The sequence below is a fragment of the Haemorhous mexicanus genome, chromosome 11 (assembly GCF_027477595.1).
Source record: "Haemorhous mexicanus isolate bHaeMex1 chromosome 11, bHaeMex1.pri, whole genome shotgun sequence".
Taxonomy (NCBI): domain Eukaryota; kingdom Metazoa; phylum Chordata; class Aves; order Passeriformes; family Fringillidae; genus Haemorhous; species Haemorhous mexicanus.
In genome coordinates this window covers 14,296,068-14,315,318 of record NC_082351.1, presented here as the reverse complement: position 1 = coordinate 14,315,318, position 19,251 = coordinate 14,296,068, and the positions used below count along the sequence as shown (strand labels likewise).

The 19,251-nt window shown below is 42.7% G+C and overlaps 1 protein-coding gene across 1 annotated transcript in view; it reads right to left on the bottom strand.

Moving 5' to 3' along the window:
• LOC132332352 (netrin-4-like) overlaps window positions 1-18,753 on the bottom strand; it is a 44,988-nt gene extending 26,235 nt beyond the window's left edge. Inside the window, exons 1-2 of the mRNA XM_059856557.1 lie at window positions 17,824-18,753; window positions 11,242-11,783 (exon numbers count right to left, since the gene is read on the bottom strand). Coding sequence (XP_059712540.1) covers window positions 11,242-11,783; window positions 17,824-17,890 — 609 coding nt within the window. The 5' untranslated portion in view covers window positions 17,891-18,753. The remainder of the gene's footprint in view (window positions 1-11,241; window positions 11,784-17,823) is intronic.
• Window positions 18,754-19,251: the final 498 nt, after the last annotated feature.

Sequence of the window (19,251 nt, the reverse complement as noted above, 5' to 3'; positions counted from 1 at the left end):
ATTTGACAGTAGTTTTTTCCTCTGCTTGAGTTTTTCCATCATGGCAGAGGGCATTTGCCCTTGGGATTCTTTGGCCCTGCTTTATAAGTGGTCACAGTCTCTGTCTGACTCACTCTGTTAGTATTAGCAGAGTGAAATCTTTGTTTCCATAGGGATTCCCTTTTTCTCTCTCTGTTTTGCCTTTTCTTTCTTCCTAGTGAACTGATCAGTTTAAATGTTTGTAGCATGTAAAATACTTTTGCTCCTTTTAGCTTGCAGGAGCCACAAAAGAGCTTGTGGAACATGCCTAGTAGATAGTTCAGTTGCATGTTGATGGCACATGGGGAGACAAATACCCTTAAATTACAGAATCAGCTGCCAGGCTTTGCACAGAACCCAGCAAAGGCAGTTGTACCTCTCCCACCTGTCCACAGTGTTTTCTATTTTATTAACTCTGCTCTTTTTTTTCTTTTAATTCTCTTCTCTTATACTGTCAGCTACTTCCAAATCTGCAAACAGCCTTGCTTGGTGAGATCAGAGATGCCCATAGCTCCTTGCTGGGTAGAGCTGTGGGCAGATTGCCCAGGCTGTGCAATGCAGGTGCCCACATTCCCCTGACCAATGAAGCCATGACAAAATAGCCCAGGCGTTTCCACCCTGATGTCTGCATTCCCCTGGTCAATGGAACCATAAGCAAATGGCTCATTCTGTTTTGTCCAGGTGCCCAGCATTCCCCTTTCTGGGGGATTCACAGGACAAAGACCAAATCTGCATATCTGTCCAGTTCCCCTAATCCAGGATGGTCTGATCTTTTGGTGGAAACCATTATATGAACCCTGTCTCTTTGCCAGTCCCCTGTGGATCACACAGAGGTGGAGAGACTTCTCAGAGTCCTGAGCACCTGGTTGTGTACAGACACACACATCTCCTTCCTCTGTGGTCAGCTAAACTAAGACCAAGGCAGGGAACTGGGTGGAAAAGTTCTGAAGAGCCTGCTGAGCTCAGAGATCTTGAAGAATGGTTAAAGTCCCTGTGAAGCTGTTTAAGTTGGCATAAACCAGAGGAGCTGAGGGTAAAGCAGTCGATTTAGTCACTAGCTTTTATAAGCTCACACTTCTTAAAGTGTTCTCACACTTAACATTCTTGTCTATGGTTTCTCTAATACACATGCTTAGTTAAAATAGTATCTCCTTTCAGAAGGACCTCCAGAGGATACCCACCAGATAAGCAGCTTGAGAAAACAAATCTGGAGGTGCTTCACTCCATAAAATAGACATCTGAGAGGTAATTGATAAAGCACTGGTTTCTGCAAGACCTGCTCTCCTCCTGCCAGTGACCTTCTTATACTGTGGCATACAGGAAAAGCCTTATTTCATAAAGGGCCTTGTTAGCCTTGTAGAGTCATGGCTCAGGCCTGCTGCTTAGGCTAGGCAGAAGGGAAATATGGGAGAGTGACTCAGCTGGAATAGGGGTAGGGAGATTTGGGAGATGTGAGATATTTGAGAGCCGTGAGAGCCGCGCTGCGTGACTGCCGTGTGCCCACATCGTGGTGCTTGGTTGGCTGGGGCTTGTTGTGCCTTAAAGCTGTGTAAAACTGCTAAAAACTGTGTAAAAATGCTAAAACTGCTTAAAAAGGCCTGGGTTTTTCTATAAAGCCACTCTCCTTTGCACTGCCTGGGGACCCTGTGTCACTTTGCTTCGTACATTATACAAGGCTGGGCAAGAGGCCTCGTGCCTGTGCCAGAGATCCCAGCTGTGGACAGCTAAGGGACTCCTCACAGGAGATAGAGAGGAAGGGTGAATGAGGTGAAGAAAAAGAGTTTTTACTGGGTCTGTCTGAAAAAAAATCAGCAGATAATGGCTAAAATATTTCTTTTTTGTCTCTGGTACTACACATCATCTTGATTGCAATAGTCTTGCACTGCTGTATGGTAAGTGAAGAAAATCCTGTGCACTTCTAGAAACCTATTTTGTACATGGTATGACAAGTTTAAGCAGATGGATTCATATTTTGGGGTCTCCAGTCAATTATCCATCCTCCCCATGCCATAATTGGCATTCTGAGAGCACTGAGGTCTTTAGGCAAAGAGCAGCTGTCAGGGGCTCTTCTCTCACCAAAGGGACACTTGCTTTCACCAAGCTGTTTTGTTTCTTCTTCCTTTGCTTGACAGCTTAGAAAAAGGTTTGGTTTCCTGTGGCTTTATTGTTTTGCAAATATTTTCATTTCTGGCCTTGCCTCTCTGGAGAGGAGTTGCTTTGGCATTTTCCATATCCCATTAGAACACTGAACATCATTTGTGAGTAGAGACATTAATAGCTTGGAAGTCCCATAGGGGTTGTGGCATCCTTTTAAGAAAAAAACAGTATTCCATTCCAGCTGAGGTACAAGAGTTTGTTTGTATGATTAATTCATGACACTTTTCTGTCTGGGATAAGCTCACTGGTGAGACTGGATTTGCTTGTCCTTATTTCTCCCAAGGCAAGTCTTGTTAAGTGTTAAAGATCTGATTTGGGTGACATAACACTGCTGAGGTCTTCTGGGAGCTGCTTAAATGTTCTTCTAGGATTCAACCTCCAGTAAGGAATTAACCTTCCTTAACTTAGTAAAAATCAAAGACATTTTGGTCAGCAGATATATTGTGCCAATAGAAACAGGTTTAGGTGAGCTACATTTAGCACAGAGGTAGCAGTTTTATTTCACAATTAAATCAGTTTAGCATTTATTTCACATATGCATAAAACTAAAAAAAATTAATTTCTCTCTCTTCTGTATGTCCCATTCTCCTTGAAATATTGGTGGTAATAATCCTTGGGCACAGGCAATCATTATCTCTTGCCTCACTTTTAATATTTGATTGAATGTTCTGTCTCACATGAAAGTGCCAGTCAGAAAGTGGTTCCTTAACATATAAATTGCTCTACTGTCAAGAAAAATATGTTTGTACCTGTAATTTCTCCTCATTAGTCTACTATATGTATTGATTCAAGTAATTCTAGATTGGGATAAATTTTTTAAAAAGAACTGGTATCTCATCTTACATCCTAGGAATTATTTTTCCATAAATGCATAACTTAGCTAAAAAAAACCAAATAAATAAATAACCCAACAAAACCAACTCCCTAAACTTTTTTCTGTGTTATGAATGCATGACTATGTTTTGAATTAATGTGTTTGGGTTTATAGTTCCCTAAGGAAAGAGAGATAGCTCCCTAAATTAAGAGAGATTGGTGGTGGCTATATATGTGGGTTGACAATTTTATATGAATTAGGAAGAATTTTATTTCTTTAAAAAAGGAGAAGGTATTGGTTTGATGAAAATACAGAGTGGGGAATGCAACTATTTGGTCACAGCCCCAGCACAATTGCTCACTATAGTGCTCAGCAAGTAACTAGGGCCTCATGCTGTTCTGGATTGATTTCAGTAGGAACTCAGTTTTATGTACTGTTTTCTTTCCATAAAAATGAGATATTGGTATTCAAGTACTTTGTGCAATGGGGGGAATATTAATAAACTTGTATCTGGAAAATTCTCTGAGAATTCCTGGAGATGGATATCCACACAAGCAATTTTAATAATTCCAGGCAAGAGGTAAGAGTTTGGCCATCTCAACCGTTGATGCATGAATGTATTAAAGATTAGATCACAAATGGATCTAAGTATTATTGAGCTCCCAGAGTCATGAGCTGTAGGAGGAGACATTCCACCTTTTCACTGTTATTTGTTCCTTTTATTTCAGTTTACAAAGTTGCTAATCCTGAAGTCTATGAAGCAAATTCCTTCTATACAGATAGACATTTGACTTCTGCCTTTTGCAGAAAGGCAGAAATATTATTATTTTTTCATTTCCCAGAGATCCAGACATACTGTGTGAATTTTCAATTTTCCATTACATTCATTGCAAAGACGTGAAAGAGAATAATGAAAAAGAAGTGTTTTCTTTTAGTTAAGATGGAAATTTTGAAAAGAGCTTCCCATGATTTTCACTGTAAAGCTATTTCTCATCTAATGAAATCCCTATCTGGTAGCAAGCTCTGTTCTTTTTTTTTTTACTGTAATGGACTGCTCTGAAATCTCCCAGTTGTTTCCCGAAATATCAGTGTGCAGCTGTCATGAAAGTAGCATAGGCACAGCTGCAGAAGAAAATCTGATGGTGACTGAGTCTGCTTAGGGACACCCTAGAAATCTTTCCACTGAACTGGGTGGAAGTTGGAGGTGTGCAGCACCTCTGTAATTTAACCCTTGGTAGAAATCCACCCTAGGTCATGAGTTTCTCTAATAACCAGGAGCTGGCACTGGAGCTGAATGCTGAGTAGGGCGTTCATGCTTATCTGCATATCTGCCATCGAGCGCATATTTGCCATTCTCATTCTCAAAACTCATTCAGCTGCGCCTCAGAAAGATGGTCCCTGTCCTCTCCTGACCTTCCTCAGAGCAAGGAAGTCTGGAAAATGCTGTGAGTGAGCAAAGCTGAAAGGCAGCCACTGTTAGGTGACTGGTTTTGCTGGATACAAGTTGGCTCTGCCTCACGTTGTTTTATCAACAATCAAGAGATCATCTTCATTTCGGAGACAGTGTCCCAGATTTTTGATTTCTTGCCATAGATTTTGCTTCTCCATTCCTGATGCATCTAATTCTGTTTTCTTAACCTGATCTTCCAGCCAGTATTAGTCAGAAGAGATGTGGACACAACAAATGTTCCCCCTTGCAAACTCATAGCCTAAGGCCAAGGAATATGAATCATAAATGGAGGGCAGTGCCAACGCATGGACTCCTGTAAGAGAAGATCCTTATGCAGAGCAAGAATTTCATATAACAAATCATCCTTAAGCTGTGTTCATCATGTTGCACACACTCAGGTTAATGAGGTGAGAAATGTCTGTGTGCTTGTATTGGGTCCATCAGAAGGAAGCTGCAATAAAAACTCTCATCACTCCTAAATCCTCTTCATTAAGAGATTTTCATGTGAGTTGATTTTGTTCTTAAAGGAACAGTAAGCAATTGTCTCAAAATTTTTCCTACCCAGTGACATATATCCTCTGTTTTATTTGATGGACTTCTATCTTGTGAAACAGTAGTCTTTTTTCTGATTTACTGTTTGGAGCACAGAGAAAAACTAACTCTTCTCCCAGAAGGTCTATTCTGACAACTCATGGAATGGTGTTTTTTTGTCAAGATCTGCTGCTTTTCTGTCCCTCCAGAGAACAAAGCTTAGAAACCAGTATGGAATATGGTAGCTTCTTAAAGAAATAATTGTGCTTCTGATTTTTAAAATTTCTTTGATCTGGGTAAACTCAGCCACCACCAAGACAGGGGCATCCTAAATTCATTCTGTATTCTCCAACTCAGAAAGGATTGATGTGCCTTCAGTTTGCATTTGCTTTGAGGTTAATCCAGTAATCCAGCTGGCGTGGCATTTTAATATTAATATTTAGGCATGGCTGCTAATATGATTATGGCATAATTGAAGTCAGGCAAATCTAAGAGCAATGCAGACTTTTTCTGTAGGTTCAAGTTATCTGCAGATGTACATCCATGCAGAAAGGCAAGGGCTGTGGGGAGAAGCAGTACCCTCTATGAGACAGGTAATGTAGTCGGAACACAAAATCTAGATTATTTGACAGAAAACCCTTCAGCTTTCAGTCTGTATATAGGGAATGGGAACATTTCCATGCTCCCACAAAATGCAGTGTCCTTTTTCATTACGAGGGATGGTGCTTGCTCTGAAATGGCAAAAGGGCACAAGGAGTTCTGTGATGCAGCAGCCTGACTGGGAACTGGACTGAGAACAGGGAGACTCATTTCACTCTTTGCTGGATTGTCAGGGAAAGTTAAAACACCCCATCACCATCAGTGTCAACCCATGTCAACCAAGCTGTGATCTCATGGGAGAGCATCCATTTCTTGTAAGTGGAGCCACTTATATCTCTAGGTCTTGGCTGAAATCTTACACATGAACAGTCTTGGCTAAATGTATAATCTCACTGTGACAATGATGTGGGGACAACTGTAGAGCGAATATTTAAGTGCTCTTTTGCCTGGAGTTTGAAAATTACAACAATAAATTACTACATTCCATAGCATTTTAGGCAACATTTTTTTTCCCATTTGAAACATGGATTAAACAAACAAACAAACAAACAAACAATGGCTGCAACTCCACTAAGGCTTTATAAAGAAAGGTGAGAAGAAAAAATAATATCTGCTGCCTTGTATGTTCAGAAAATGCAGAAGCAATGCTAAAAAAACCCCACTGCTGTGTCTTTCTGGCTGATTCATAATGTTCCAAACATTTCTGAAATGGTTCATTACAAACCAGGTCAGGGTAGGACACTTGGTGCCCTCCTCAAGTTCACTTGCCAGGGATGGGATTGCTGGGCTAGTCTCAGTCAGTTCAAATTCCCTTCAGAGACAAATCCTTGAGCCCCTTAATTCTTCCTCCAGGGAGGCAGGGCCTGGCAGTGCTGTCAGCTTGTTTACACTGCTGCTGTTAACTGCTTCATCTCAACTTGCCTCTGCATTCTGTCTGCTCTGCAGCTCAAGTTAAACAAAAAGCTGAACAGACAGCCCTAGTCATACCAGTCAGGCACTTACCTACACTAGTGACTAATCCCTCCTGGAGTCCTTTCCAGATGGAAGGTGGAATAACCCAGCTGGAAGTTGGAATAACCTGAGCATCATGCAACTTTCAGAGGCCAGTCCTGGTGACTGTTGGATAATTCACTGAAGTGCAAGACTTTGAATCGATTCAAACACTGGTCTTTGAATCTCAGCTATTGGGAATTCAACCTTGTGATGTGCTGAGCAGGTTTCTTTCCAGTGACCCCACTGCCATATGAGATCAGAACTCTAAGAAGTCACTGAAGCCTCAGTGGTGACCTCTTGAATTATTGATGTTGCCATTTAATGAGGGGTGTGTGTGTGTGCACAGGGAATACTTCTTTGTTTATCAAAAGGTTTGGCATGAATACAGTAAAAGAGAAGCTTGAGAAATGAGAGTGGAAAATGTAGGTCCTTGGAGCAGGATCCATACATCCCACACAGAGCCTTGTCCCTGACCTGGTTTGGTGCTTGGGTGCAAGTGGTCCCCTGTGCCACAGCTACTGCTCAGGAGGTCCCTGTGGATGGAGAAAGGCAGCAGAGCTTCAGTGTCAGTGCAGAAGAAAAGACCTTCCACAGGGCTGACTCTGGCTTCTCTCTGAACATCCTGGTGGCTTTTGAGGCAGACAGAACTGTACCCATCACAACCTGTCCTGGTCTGGCATTCACCAAAGGGAGTGTGTTTAGGAGAGTGATTAAATGTCTTTTAGCTACAGAGGGTCCACTCATCTTTGACAAAAGGCACTGCTGGGGACTTCTGTCCCTAAAGAGGTCACCACAGGATACAAAACGGAGAATGAACAGGTCTTCTGTGCAAGGCACACTTAACATGTTGCCATAGAAACCAGTTCCTTAATTCAGGCATACACAATTCTTCCAGCCCCCAGTGAATTCCAGTAATGGGTTTATTATATCACACTTCATTGGTGTCATCTGTCACACAGACACTCACATAAATGAACCAGCCTTTGATTCAGAACTCCCTTCCACTAGCTAGACCCAGTAGGGGAAGGGTCTCCTTCTGGGCCTGGTGGTTATGAGCAGGTCAGTGTTCCACCCCACTTTGCATGCTAATGTCTTCCTTTCATGCAAACATCACATTCAGTGGAGGAGAACATTTGTTTTCATTTCCTGATATTCCAGTTTATTAAAAACGTGCTCTTAATCTCTCAGATCCTCCAGTGCACGTGCTGTCAGGATGCAGGTTCAAACATTTCAGTCCCTTCTTCCCCCCACATGATTTGAACTGCAACTCACATTGATGCCTGATGCAATGCTGTGTTAATGTCTCCTTTTGTTTAGGCCAAAGTTTTGATTTATGTTAGCTGACCTGGAGGCTCATTCTAGGCTCCATGGCTATATAGTGCAGTGTTTTCCAGTTAGAAGAACAGATGGATGGACAAGTGGGTAAAAAAGGTCTTAACTGATTCATAAGACTCCGTGCCAGTATTCCCTGTAGATGGACTTAGAGATGATGAACAGACCTGGAAAATGTGGTGTTGGTTTTTGTTCATGAACTAATGATGAGAATCCTCAGGTAGATTCTCTCTACTAGAGTATTCTGGATCTGAACAGGAGAAAGGGATTCAACAAATGGTTGAGTAAAAGAAACTGGAAAAGATGTATTAGAGAATAATTGTCTTGCATTTCTATAGGAGGTGTTCCCCAATGCCTTCTGTCTCAGTGTATCTTATCTGAGATGGAATGGAAATGTGTGACCCTGTCAGAGGTGAAAAATAAGGGGCAATCTACCAGAGACAAGGGATATGCCTTAACTTCTGTTCTGCTGTGACATTGTCATGTCACTCATCCAAATGTCTTTTGCTCCATCCTAGTCTCCTAAAATTTTCTATTCTGTCAAATTTTTTACACTGATTTTAGGAAGAAACTCTTTCAGTGGTCTTGGTGGCCAGAAGGTGCTGAATGAGATGCATCTCAGTTTACAAATGTGTGTAGGTTACTGCAGCTCTAGCTCCTTCTCCTTTCATGCTCCTTCTCCTTTCCTTCTCCTTTTATTCTCAGTTCTGGAAGCCAGTTGACTTGAAATCTTGTTTCATGATGCGTCCCAGCATGGGTTTAATTTTTTTTTTTATTCCTTTTTTGCCCTGTTAAAAAAGGAATTTGTGTCTGTTCCCAGAATGAATAGGACCCAAGAATAACCTGAGTTTCATGTGGTGAAAATGACTTCAAACCCCTCAGTAAAGAAAACTGACATTTATGTCAGAGCATTAATTAGCACTTAAGTTGGAACAGTTCTGATCATTTCAGACGTGCTGTCAGCTTGTGATGTGAGCCCCTCAGCGATCCAAGGCTTAGCCAGAATCAGTAACTGGGTAGGTCAGAGTGGAGGTGAAAAAGAAGCAGAGAACACTGAAGAAAATCCTGGTGGGGATTCAGTCAGCTGCCTTCAAAGTCACTTGAGTTGGTGCTTGAGGAGATGCCCTGGTGACATTTGTGACATCTTCAAAACAAGGTGTAAAATTGCAGTTCTGAGGTGTGTGGGCAAAGCTCCCCTGAGACCTGCAGTAGCAGTGGCAGTGTCACCCAGGCAAACCTGATCAGGTATCACTGCAAATAGCTACACTCTGCCTTCCTTTATTTCAGCTCACAAAAGAATCTGCTGTGTCATGCTGCTGACCTGAAAACTTGGTGCTTCTGCACCCTTGCCATGGGGACACCTCTTAGATTGATTAAGAGGTCTCTGTAAAGTCTGTCCAGAGCTTGACAACCCTTTTTGGTTAATATGCTGTGAAACAATATTTGTCTTGTCCTCTGTTAAGTTGCCACACACATTCCTGTGTGCTGCTTTAAAGCTTCAGCACTTCTGCCATGGAGGAAGTGACCTCTGCACTGATTCATCTTCATGAAAGTATTTGGGATCTGCAAGGGTAACCTGTGAATTTAGAACTGTTCTTCTTATTACTATTGTTTCCTGACATCTCCTACCATGCCATAGATTGATTAAGCACACACATGCTCATTTCAGTGTAGCTGCCACCCAAACTGACAGAATCACTTTGACACTTGTAAACACAGAGGCTTGAATTGGATGAATGTTTTATTATTTGATTTTCTGCCATCCACTTCTCAGATTTGTTGTAGCAGCAGCACATGGTCTTAATGATATTCCCCAAGGTTAAGTAAGCACAAAAGCCAACCTAGTGCAGGGGATACTCTACTTGAGAGGGAAGGGTTATTTTGTATTTAAGGTCTAGGCATTTCCCTCAGACCCTCTATTCTGTCCCTCACTTAACTGGAATTGTCCTCTCTTACAAAACCCTTCACCTTCCTGTGCTGCTCTTTTCTCATCTGTGAAATGGCAGCAGAACCCTTGTGTGTGTGCTGAAGATCATTAGCTGGGTTTTGCAAAGTACTTCCAGATTTCTGATTGGAAGGCACACAAGAATGGAAAAATATATTACTTGCTGAGATTCTTGACGTGGCAAATTGTAACCTCCCTGCAGAAGACATTTGGATGTATTTGACTTGGACATGAAATGAATAATGATAACTGACCAGCACAATGACTGCTCCAGATGATCTGTTCCAGGTTTCTAATATGCAGAGATCTTTCTTAGGCTGTTACATGCAGATGAATTCCATCTCTCCCTGCTGCTGTGCCCCTGCTCAGGTATTGTACCTTGGTTTCTTCTCAAGTGTATTTTGAAGTGCACTGCTGAAACACTGGGTTTTCTGAAGCCTATCTGGACAATTCATCTCATACCTAAATTTAATTTGCAGATAAGTCTGAGTCTGCTGACCACTTCCAGACATGAAAACCAAAAGGATTGTGACTTCTCTGAGGAACAGAGAAGGAAGTGAAAGGACATGAAAAGATTCAAGCCTCTGTTGTAATTATTGGAATATCTTATAATCTTGCTTTGTGACTTTGTCTTCTCTGTAAAATAATACCAATGATATTTATGGTCTTTCCCATCTGAACTGTTTCAAGATTGATTAATGAAAAGGCTCTAATCAGTAATTAATGTTCTTGTCAGAGGAACTTATCAGAACAACTGTACATTTATTTAAGAAACGCTCTTTTGTGTATGCTTAAAACAAATCAGAGTATTGATACCAAGGGAGGGCTTTTCCTACCATTGAATAGAGAATCCTGGCTGCTCACTCCCACCTCTGCTTCCAAGCAGTTTCATTTCTGTAGCCTAAGGCTTGGTACAATCAGCCATAGTCACCACCAGACAGAAAAGTGAAAGCAAGAAAACATTGAACTTGAAGGAATGATGTATTTAAGTCAGCCAATCATCTAAGACATTTTATATAGAGAAGAAAAAGAAGGATCATGCAGTTCATGTCATCCTAAAGTGACAATGGTTTGGATAAATCAGACTCTACAGATGTGTGTTTCCCTACATCTACTTTGCTAGAATTCTAGTTCAGTTTTGGGCATCTGCCGTGTAAAATCAGGCAATGTTCATGTTATCCTGTGAGCTCTCATAAAAGAAATTTGCTAAAGCATTTCTATCATTGATGTATATATATTTCTCCTCTTCTTCCCCTTTATTTGCTTAGCAAAAAGCCCTTAGGGATGGGATACCTTTCTTAATCTATATGCACAGTATCTCTGTGAGATACACTCTCAGGTTTTCTGGCAGTCTTGAGCTGTTTGACATTAAACTTAGTCCAAACCTCAATTATTGCTTACCTCCCCTCTGGTGCAGGGCACTGCATCTGAATACCTGGAAGTGCACACGGAGCCTTCCTCAATGAGATCATCCTGGAGCCCAAAAGTAGCTGTACAGTTGACAGAGAAATACTTGTAGGGCCTCCAAGTCTGCCCATAATCCTGGGATCTTTCCAGCACCATCGCAGCTGGGCGAGGTGACTTGAACACAGCAATGACGTGGGTCAGGTAGAATTCTGTTTCAAAGTCCAGTCTGATTTCTTCTCTGTGTACCCCTTGGGCAGACTGCCACCAGGAGATGGGGTTTGCAAAGAAGTCATCAGTCATGTCAGCAGGGAGGTGGGAGTTATCGGGCTGGTTGATGTTGCATTTGGTGCAGCGGGGCTGCCCACAGCCAGCGGAGAGGTGGTGGAGGAGGTTCTGCTCTGGGTAGAAGCAGTAGAGCTCTGTGCTGTTCTGGCCACACGTGGTGCTGGTCACTGGGGTCCTTCCTGTGGCCAGGTTTCCCACGGGAGGGTTGCAGGCACGGCCGCTGCAGCGGAAGGCTCGTGGCCTCGTGGGATCTGAAGGACAGGGAAAAGAAACACAAGCAGAATTTCTCAGGTAGTTCTCACTGTGTAACCCAGGTGACAACACAAATGTTTGGAGTCCTCATCTGGGGTCTGACATTTAAGGGGACACCTTTGAAGGAGAGCTGCTTCATCTTTTCACACAAAGTTTTGGGATAGTGTCTCAATAAATCTAGTCCTTGTGTTTGGTGCCTAACTCAGAAATTGATCTTTAGAAAAACTCATGCTTATGGTGCTTAACTCTGATTTCTGTTGAACATGGAATTGTGCCAGTCTATTGAATTTTATGGTTAACCAGAGAAATCTTGTGGTTTTTACTTTCACTGTAGTAAAACTCCATATTGAAGGAGTGAATCTATTCAATGCCTTTAATCAGAGAGCAAAGTCAAACTGGACAGGACACTGTCAATACATTAAGAAAAGATTATTCCTGCCTAACATGTTACAGACACCAATTACACATATGAACAAGTAAAGAAAGCCTGTATTTCTGTAGCTGGGTGTTGAGTTTCTACTGCCTCTAATAAGATCAGGTGGAGTTATTAATTTGTAGGAAAGCTGAAAATCAAGTGTCTCTTTTGTTTAAATACCTTCATGTGAAGGTAGGTGATTACATTCTATTTGCCAAGTTGGCAAATACTGACAAATTTTTGGAATCTTCAACGAATATATTTTCTTATCTCTAAATTAAGAAATGGTAGGGATAGCTACAAAGTCTTAATGTTGTTTGAAAATCAGTAGTGTCTTGTGAACTGGAATTAAAGGTCATTCCAAAACTTATTACTGAACTGGAGAAATCTGCATTTCTAATGACATACAATGCTCTCTTTGCAACTTAACACTCTAGAAGGAGTTAAGGACTGACCTTGCAAGGTCATAAATCTAATCCAAGAGGTCACAAGTCAGATGATTGGATTTAGGTCCTGCAGGAAATGACCCTTCCAATGATACCTAGGATGGCTGTAAACCCTGGGTAATCTAGGAGCAGTTCAAAGGTCAGCTGTAAGTTCAACATTCTAGGTCAAATTTTAAATTCCCTACTCCATTTGTATTCAGCTTTTCTTTAGGTAAAATTAGTTTAAATATCAAGTTAGGTCAAAGAAAGGGTTCTCCAATTCAGCCTTATGAAAGTACTCAGATTGTAAATGTTGTTGAATGAGATGGACATTCCTCTTCCCAAAAGGAAAGTTTAAACTGAAAATATGCATTCAGCTTGTGTGGTTTTGCTTCTGAGTTGATTCTGTCCTTAGTTCCTCAGTGACATCTCTGCACAGGCCAGGAAAGAAAGGTCAGACATGAGCACTGTTTTAGAAAACTCCTCATGCATTTTGCATTGCTTGGTTAGGATGCCAAATAGTTATGGCATGTCCACTGAATCCCTTTGACCAATGGTTTGTGCCATTTTAATTTACAGTGTAGGCAGTCTAAAACTTTAGATAGCAAGGAAGGTGATCATCCACAAATGATCTTGTCTGCTCTTAGAAACAGGTGGAAGCCACCTTCTAGGTAATTTGAAGTGTGTTGGCTGGCAATGATTTTTTAGTATCACAGTGATGTCAGCTCCAGGAGCCTGGCAGAGCTCAGAGGGCAGCAGTGCCTGGATTACAAGAGCACCTAAGAGTCCTCAGACCAAAGGAATGGAAGTGCCCCTCCCCAGTCCCACCAACACTCCCTGTGCCAGCACAGACATGAGGAGCTGCAGATCCATCTGGAGAGGAAGGAAGATGGGGATTTTTGCCTCTGTTGGTTCTGTTTTGTGCTCCCCACCTTCGACTGAGCAGGTGATTCTCAGCAGCACCAGAAGTAAGCAAAGATATAATGAGCTGCAAGTGCACACCTCAAGAATGTCTTTGCAGGTGGCATTTAGGTTCCTGTCCAAACTGCTTGGTAAAAACTGCTGGAAATAAGGAAGGCAATTTCTATATTGAAAGTAGATTCAGTATTAACTGATTTTGTCCAGTGCTGCACAAAGGTGTCATCTTTGCCTCCAGAGAATTTTAGTGGGACTGGTCTCACAACTGAGCTTTGAGCAAGCATTAGTTCTGACTTAGAGTCAGGTTACTCAGTTTTGATTAAGAATGGATCCGTGTTACAAATGTTATTGGATTATGGATGATTACGTATAAATATACCATGTAATTAAAAGAAAGTCCATCTCTGTTGATGGATGACACCACTAAAGCTTTCATAGAAGAAATGGGATGCTGGAGTTCTAAATAAAGGAAGTTGCATAAGGGGGAGCTTTGCAGACAAGAATGTGAGGAAGCAGAAAAGGAAACGTTGTCTAAAGGGAATGGCTGCTTTTTGTATTTCCCATAAATGGACTATTAGCTTTGTACTGAATTTTTAGCTGGTTTTTTCTGAGCCTTGAAAAGAAAGAAGGGTGTATTTTCTCCTGAACAGCAGTCACAAGAAGTTTTATCTGCTCTGCCTGCTAATGCAGCAACATCAATAAACAGTTCCTGTCTGAACTGCTGTGTCATTAGGAAAATTGGAGAAGAACAAAGTGCAAATTAGCAGAAGGGAGTTTGAGAGAAGGAGAGAGATTGGAAAACAAAATCTGCAGTCGATTAAAAGCTTTGTATTTAAAGAAATCAATTGGCAGAACATTGTTTGGCCACAAGGATAGTGCAGCCTGTCCATCACTCACTGGTTCTGTGGAAACAACATGGAATGTTGAGCCTGGACAGCAAGGAGAGACTGCTGCAGGAGAGAAACAGCAGCCAGGCAAACACACAACTTACCCCAACTGCCAGGAGGACTCACTGAATAATTCATAGAGAATTAAACCGTTTGATTACGCATGGGCACTGCATGTTGTTATGAGGTTGATTAGCTTTTACTCCAGGGAGGGTGGCTTGGCTCCATCAATGGTGTGATTAATTTATTTGTTTGTTTTCTGGTCCCTCAGAGCTGTGCCACAAAGTGCAGGTCAATGGCACATGCCCAGCACGTGCAACAATGGTGCTATCTGATGATTAGGGAATCATACAGTTCAGGGGAGGTCATACTATTGATATTCCTGGGACACCAGTTCAAACAGAGACCTCTTACTTCACAGCCTTGTAAGGCACTAAAACATTGCAGACATTAACTAAAAACACGTTCAATTAATTTTTCTTCATTTCTTTTTCACCCTCCATTGGACACAACAGAAGAAAGGTCATATTGCAACTCATCCAAAACCTGCTGATATGTCTGGAAAGATGCCTAGTATTTTCTGAGTGATTTGAATTAGAATTTTTTTATTTCTTTTCCATATGCAGATTTATGATTTTGGGTGTTCAAGTCTCCTGCAGTGAGTGAGGACAATAAACTTCACATATCTCAGAAAGAGCAAAACCTTTGGGCATCTTCTGCTGTGTGTTTAATGGAGCAATTTCAACATGTATGTCCAACCTGGATTTCACTTGTTATATATCTGTTCAACTTTTTTTCTTAATAACCGAGACCTTATAAATGTTATTATAAATCTAACCACCCTGGGGACTTAAGTTGCTCAAGTTTTTCTTAGTCAGACCTAGAATTTTGCCCTTTAACACTGTTTTCAACAGCTGTTCAACTCTTGGTTTGTCTGGGGCTAACATGCACTAAGTTTGGCAGGTCTTCATCCCCTTAGGAGAAGCCTGATGTATTTCTGCACTAAAATAGTTCTGATAACTGGAGCTAATGAACCTGCTGTCAAAATACCTCTGAGGTGAGGTTCAGGATGTGCTGTGAAACCAAGCTGCCTCCATTACTTGAAGCATGGAGAGAAGAACAAGATCCCAGGCTGGGGCCAGGGCAGTCTGCCTGTCCCCATCCTTCCTGGAGCTCCAGCACCTGCAGCTTCACGGGCAGAGGAGCTGAATAATCTCAGACAGATGAAACCAAACCCTGCTAATTACCAGGTCCTGCAGGTGATTTTAAGCTTGATGGTGGAAGTGGCCATTTTTGGCCACATCACACCTTCTTTTTCAGGGCTCCCACTGGGATCAGAGCTGGCCCAGGTGCTGCTCCCCAGGACACTGCTCACATGGGGAGGTCTGGGGCTGAAGCAAGAGCCCAAGCTGTTGTCAGCTCTACTAAGTGTCCCTTATGCAGGAATTTCAGATCACTGCAGAGTTGATTTGAAGGGAAAAATCCCTCCACCTACATCAGACAAGGGGAAGGTTTGTCCAAGTGTCACATCCTATGGTATAAACCCAACTGACTGCTCCAGCTAATAAGCAAGGTGTTTGGTTTTTTGTTTGGGTGTTTTTCCCTCGTTATGTGTAAAGGTCTAAGGAGTCAATCTTGGCAACCCAGACTGTCTTTTCTGCACAGAGGCAGCAGAGGGCAAATATTGGATTCCCCACAAATATTATGTGCCTTGTACTCCCCATAGGATGATGAAATATGCCAAAAACATACTTCTCTGTATATATCTCAGCTCTAAATAAAGAATCAAAAATTTACAGGCAACCCCTGTGCTTTCACAGGCTGATAGTTTGTGCAACCTTTTAGTCAAACACCAAACACTTATTTAAAAGGATGTTGAATCCTTAGCAGCATCACCTTCAGTATCCAATTATTTTGCTGCTATCCACTATGACCTACACTATTATTTTGAGTGAGTTTATCTCCAAACAGAATGCACTCCCTTCCTGCAAATTCACTTTCCCAGACAGCTGGGAGCTGTGTTTCCTTGAAGATTCTTTCTCTCTTAGTGAGTTGGATTCAGAACAGATTTAGGCTAGTCTGTAACAGGCTGCCTTCTGCAACAGTGTCAGCAGCTTCACAAGAGATCTCTGCAGCCTTTCTGTGCTGCATGTCACCATATGTATCCTGGGGGGAGCCTGCATCCTAGCCTGGGGAGCCAGGGAATGCCCAGAATGAGGCACTAAGAGAATTAAGGCACAGGTACTCCCTCCCCTCATTTCTGTCATGCTGTGACAGCCCCTTCCCCAAATGAGTTACTGGGTCATACAACAGCATGGTAAATTCAGGAGCTGTTCAGTTTTTAAGAAAATAAATCTCACTGTTATGGAAATCTGCTGTCTGTTATCAGGGGGGCTCTGGCTAGGGAATCATCTGAGCTGAATCCACTGGAACTGGCAGGACAGCTGAGCCCTTTCAAATCACTGCATGAGGAGTGTCGTTCCTGCCTCAATACTCTGAGCACACAGGTGAAATTTAAACCATTGAAGTGCTTTCCTGTACAGGAAGAGAGATTCCAAGACAGTATCTCAAAGGAAAAGTCACCAAGGATGAAGTTTTTTCATCAATAATTGTTTTTATTTTTTCTGACTTGATTCCTGTAATTAATCCTTTTTGAACTTAAAGATACATTAAACCACAACAGAAAGGACAAAAATCTAATGCTTTGCCTCCTTTCCTTTAAGGAATTTGTCTTCCTCATAATCCAGGTATTTTTAGAAGCCCATGTAAATACCATTAGAGCTGTATCATTCCTATGTACGTTTATTTGTACACCCACATGTATACACACAACTAATCAGTTTCTCTTTGTTTTAATATATTTTTCTCTAATGCAAATTTAATCCTGTCCTATGCACGTTAACTATTCAGTTAAGATTTCCTAAACAGTGTGTCTGATTTTTAATTATGCAATATTAAGTTAACAGAGAATAATTCAGATTCCTACACTGATGCTTTCCAAGGATGTTGTCATTTCACTCTTGTCCTGCCTAGGAAGGCAGTGTTTCATCCTCAAAACAAACATCCAGCAAATCTCACTCCACCTATCTCTTCCTTTCTCTCTTACTTTTCTTTTGTTTTCAAAAATTACACACTGCTTTCTTTTAAGGGTGTATGAACCTGTACATCCTATGATAAGTCTTTGGAAGGACACTGAACTATAAAACTGGGTATTACAGGGAATAAGAAGCATTTGTATATATTGACTAACACAGATTCCTTGTAAAAATCAATCTAAAATAAAGACGTTGACACAATTTATTTTTCACAAACAGACCTGATTTCTGTCCCCTTTCCCCTTGCTTAATTTAGGATAAATTGTTTCAGAATGGCAATATTGATTTGTTTTGCTTACCTGCTTCCCCAAGTCCAGAAATAAAATATTCCAAGAACACAATCAGCATGATGCCTTTATGCTGCATGGCTGTCAGTAAAATATTTGTCCTCAGTGAAGCAAAAAAAGACCTGCAGTAATCTACAGGTTTGGTGCTTGCATGGCTTTTCTGTGTTTTCTTTCTTTCTGCTCACCTTCCTCTCAGTGCAGGGTCAAGGCTGCTGTCTCATTCTTCTTGCTCTCGTTTGGGTCCAGAGGTGGTTTGGTTTTTTTTTTTCAGGGCTCAGATGCCTTCTGGGTGTCACCCATACATTGCTTCCAATAAATAAATAAATAAATAGCGAGGTGTTCCAGCGCCTTTACCCCTCTCCACGCAGCGGGCAGGGGACGCTCACATCTCTGACGCAGCCCCTCGGATGCACCATCGGGGGCCGATGCGAGGCGGGGAGCTCTGCTCGCTGCGGTCCTTGGCGCTCCTTCGGATGCTATTTCGAAACTTTCATTTCTGCTCCTCTCTTTGGGTGCAGCTTCGGCTCGGCTGTGCCCGGCTTGGCCCTGGCAGCCCTGCCCAGCCCGTCGCACGTCCCGCAGGCTGCTGCTCCCCGGGGCGGCGAGGGGGTGCGGGCAGCCCGAACCCTGCTTTGTTAGGAGCTGCCCCCGGTGCCTTCTCTGCCTTTGCTCCCTGCAGCGTGGGGTCATAAGAAGAAGAGTTGGCTTTGGTCCCTGAGAGATGATGAGAAGCAAGTGCTTTCTTGGCTCTTCTCTCTTTTTATTTTGGTTTGTTTTATTTTGTTTTATTTCCCTCCTCCCTCCGCTGTCACGGAAGCCGCTTCTCCCCCACCTCCAAGGGATTTGCTTCACGCAGCGAGCGCCAGGGGAGTGGAAAACAAGCGCAGCGGCCGCTCCGCGGGGCCGGTGCCCGGGCAGTGCCCGGTGAGCGCGGCTGGAGCGCCCCGGGCCGCGGGGCTGCGGCTCCCGGAGGGACCGGGCGGGCAGCGGCTGTGCTGCGGGATGGAGGTGCGGGGCCAGCGACAGACCCGAGCGGGGAAAGGGAGAGGGCTGGGGAATCCTTTCTCCCTCCTGCCACAGCAGGGCTCAGGGCGGGGGTCCTGCCCTTCCGAGGGCGGGTTAGTTATCTGCAAGTTTTGTCTCTGCTCCCTCCAGTCTCTATCTAGCACATCTCTCCGTGCTAACCGGGCACTTCTGCTCAGTTCTCCTCCTCTCTGGTCCTGTCTGGCTGCAAAGGGGATTATTAAAACATGTGATCTTTCTCCTGGGCTTTATATGTGCGGGTTTGTTTTTTTTTCTGCCTTAATTTAATTTTTTTTTAAGGTCGGTTCCGCACCTCCTCTCGGCTGGGCTGGTCCTGGCTGGGCTCAGCTGCGGGCGTTGTTTTCCAGCCGCATCCTCTCCTCCGCAGCCGGGCCGGCTGTGCGTGCGTGTTTCCCG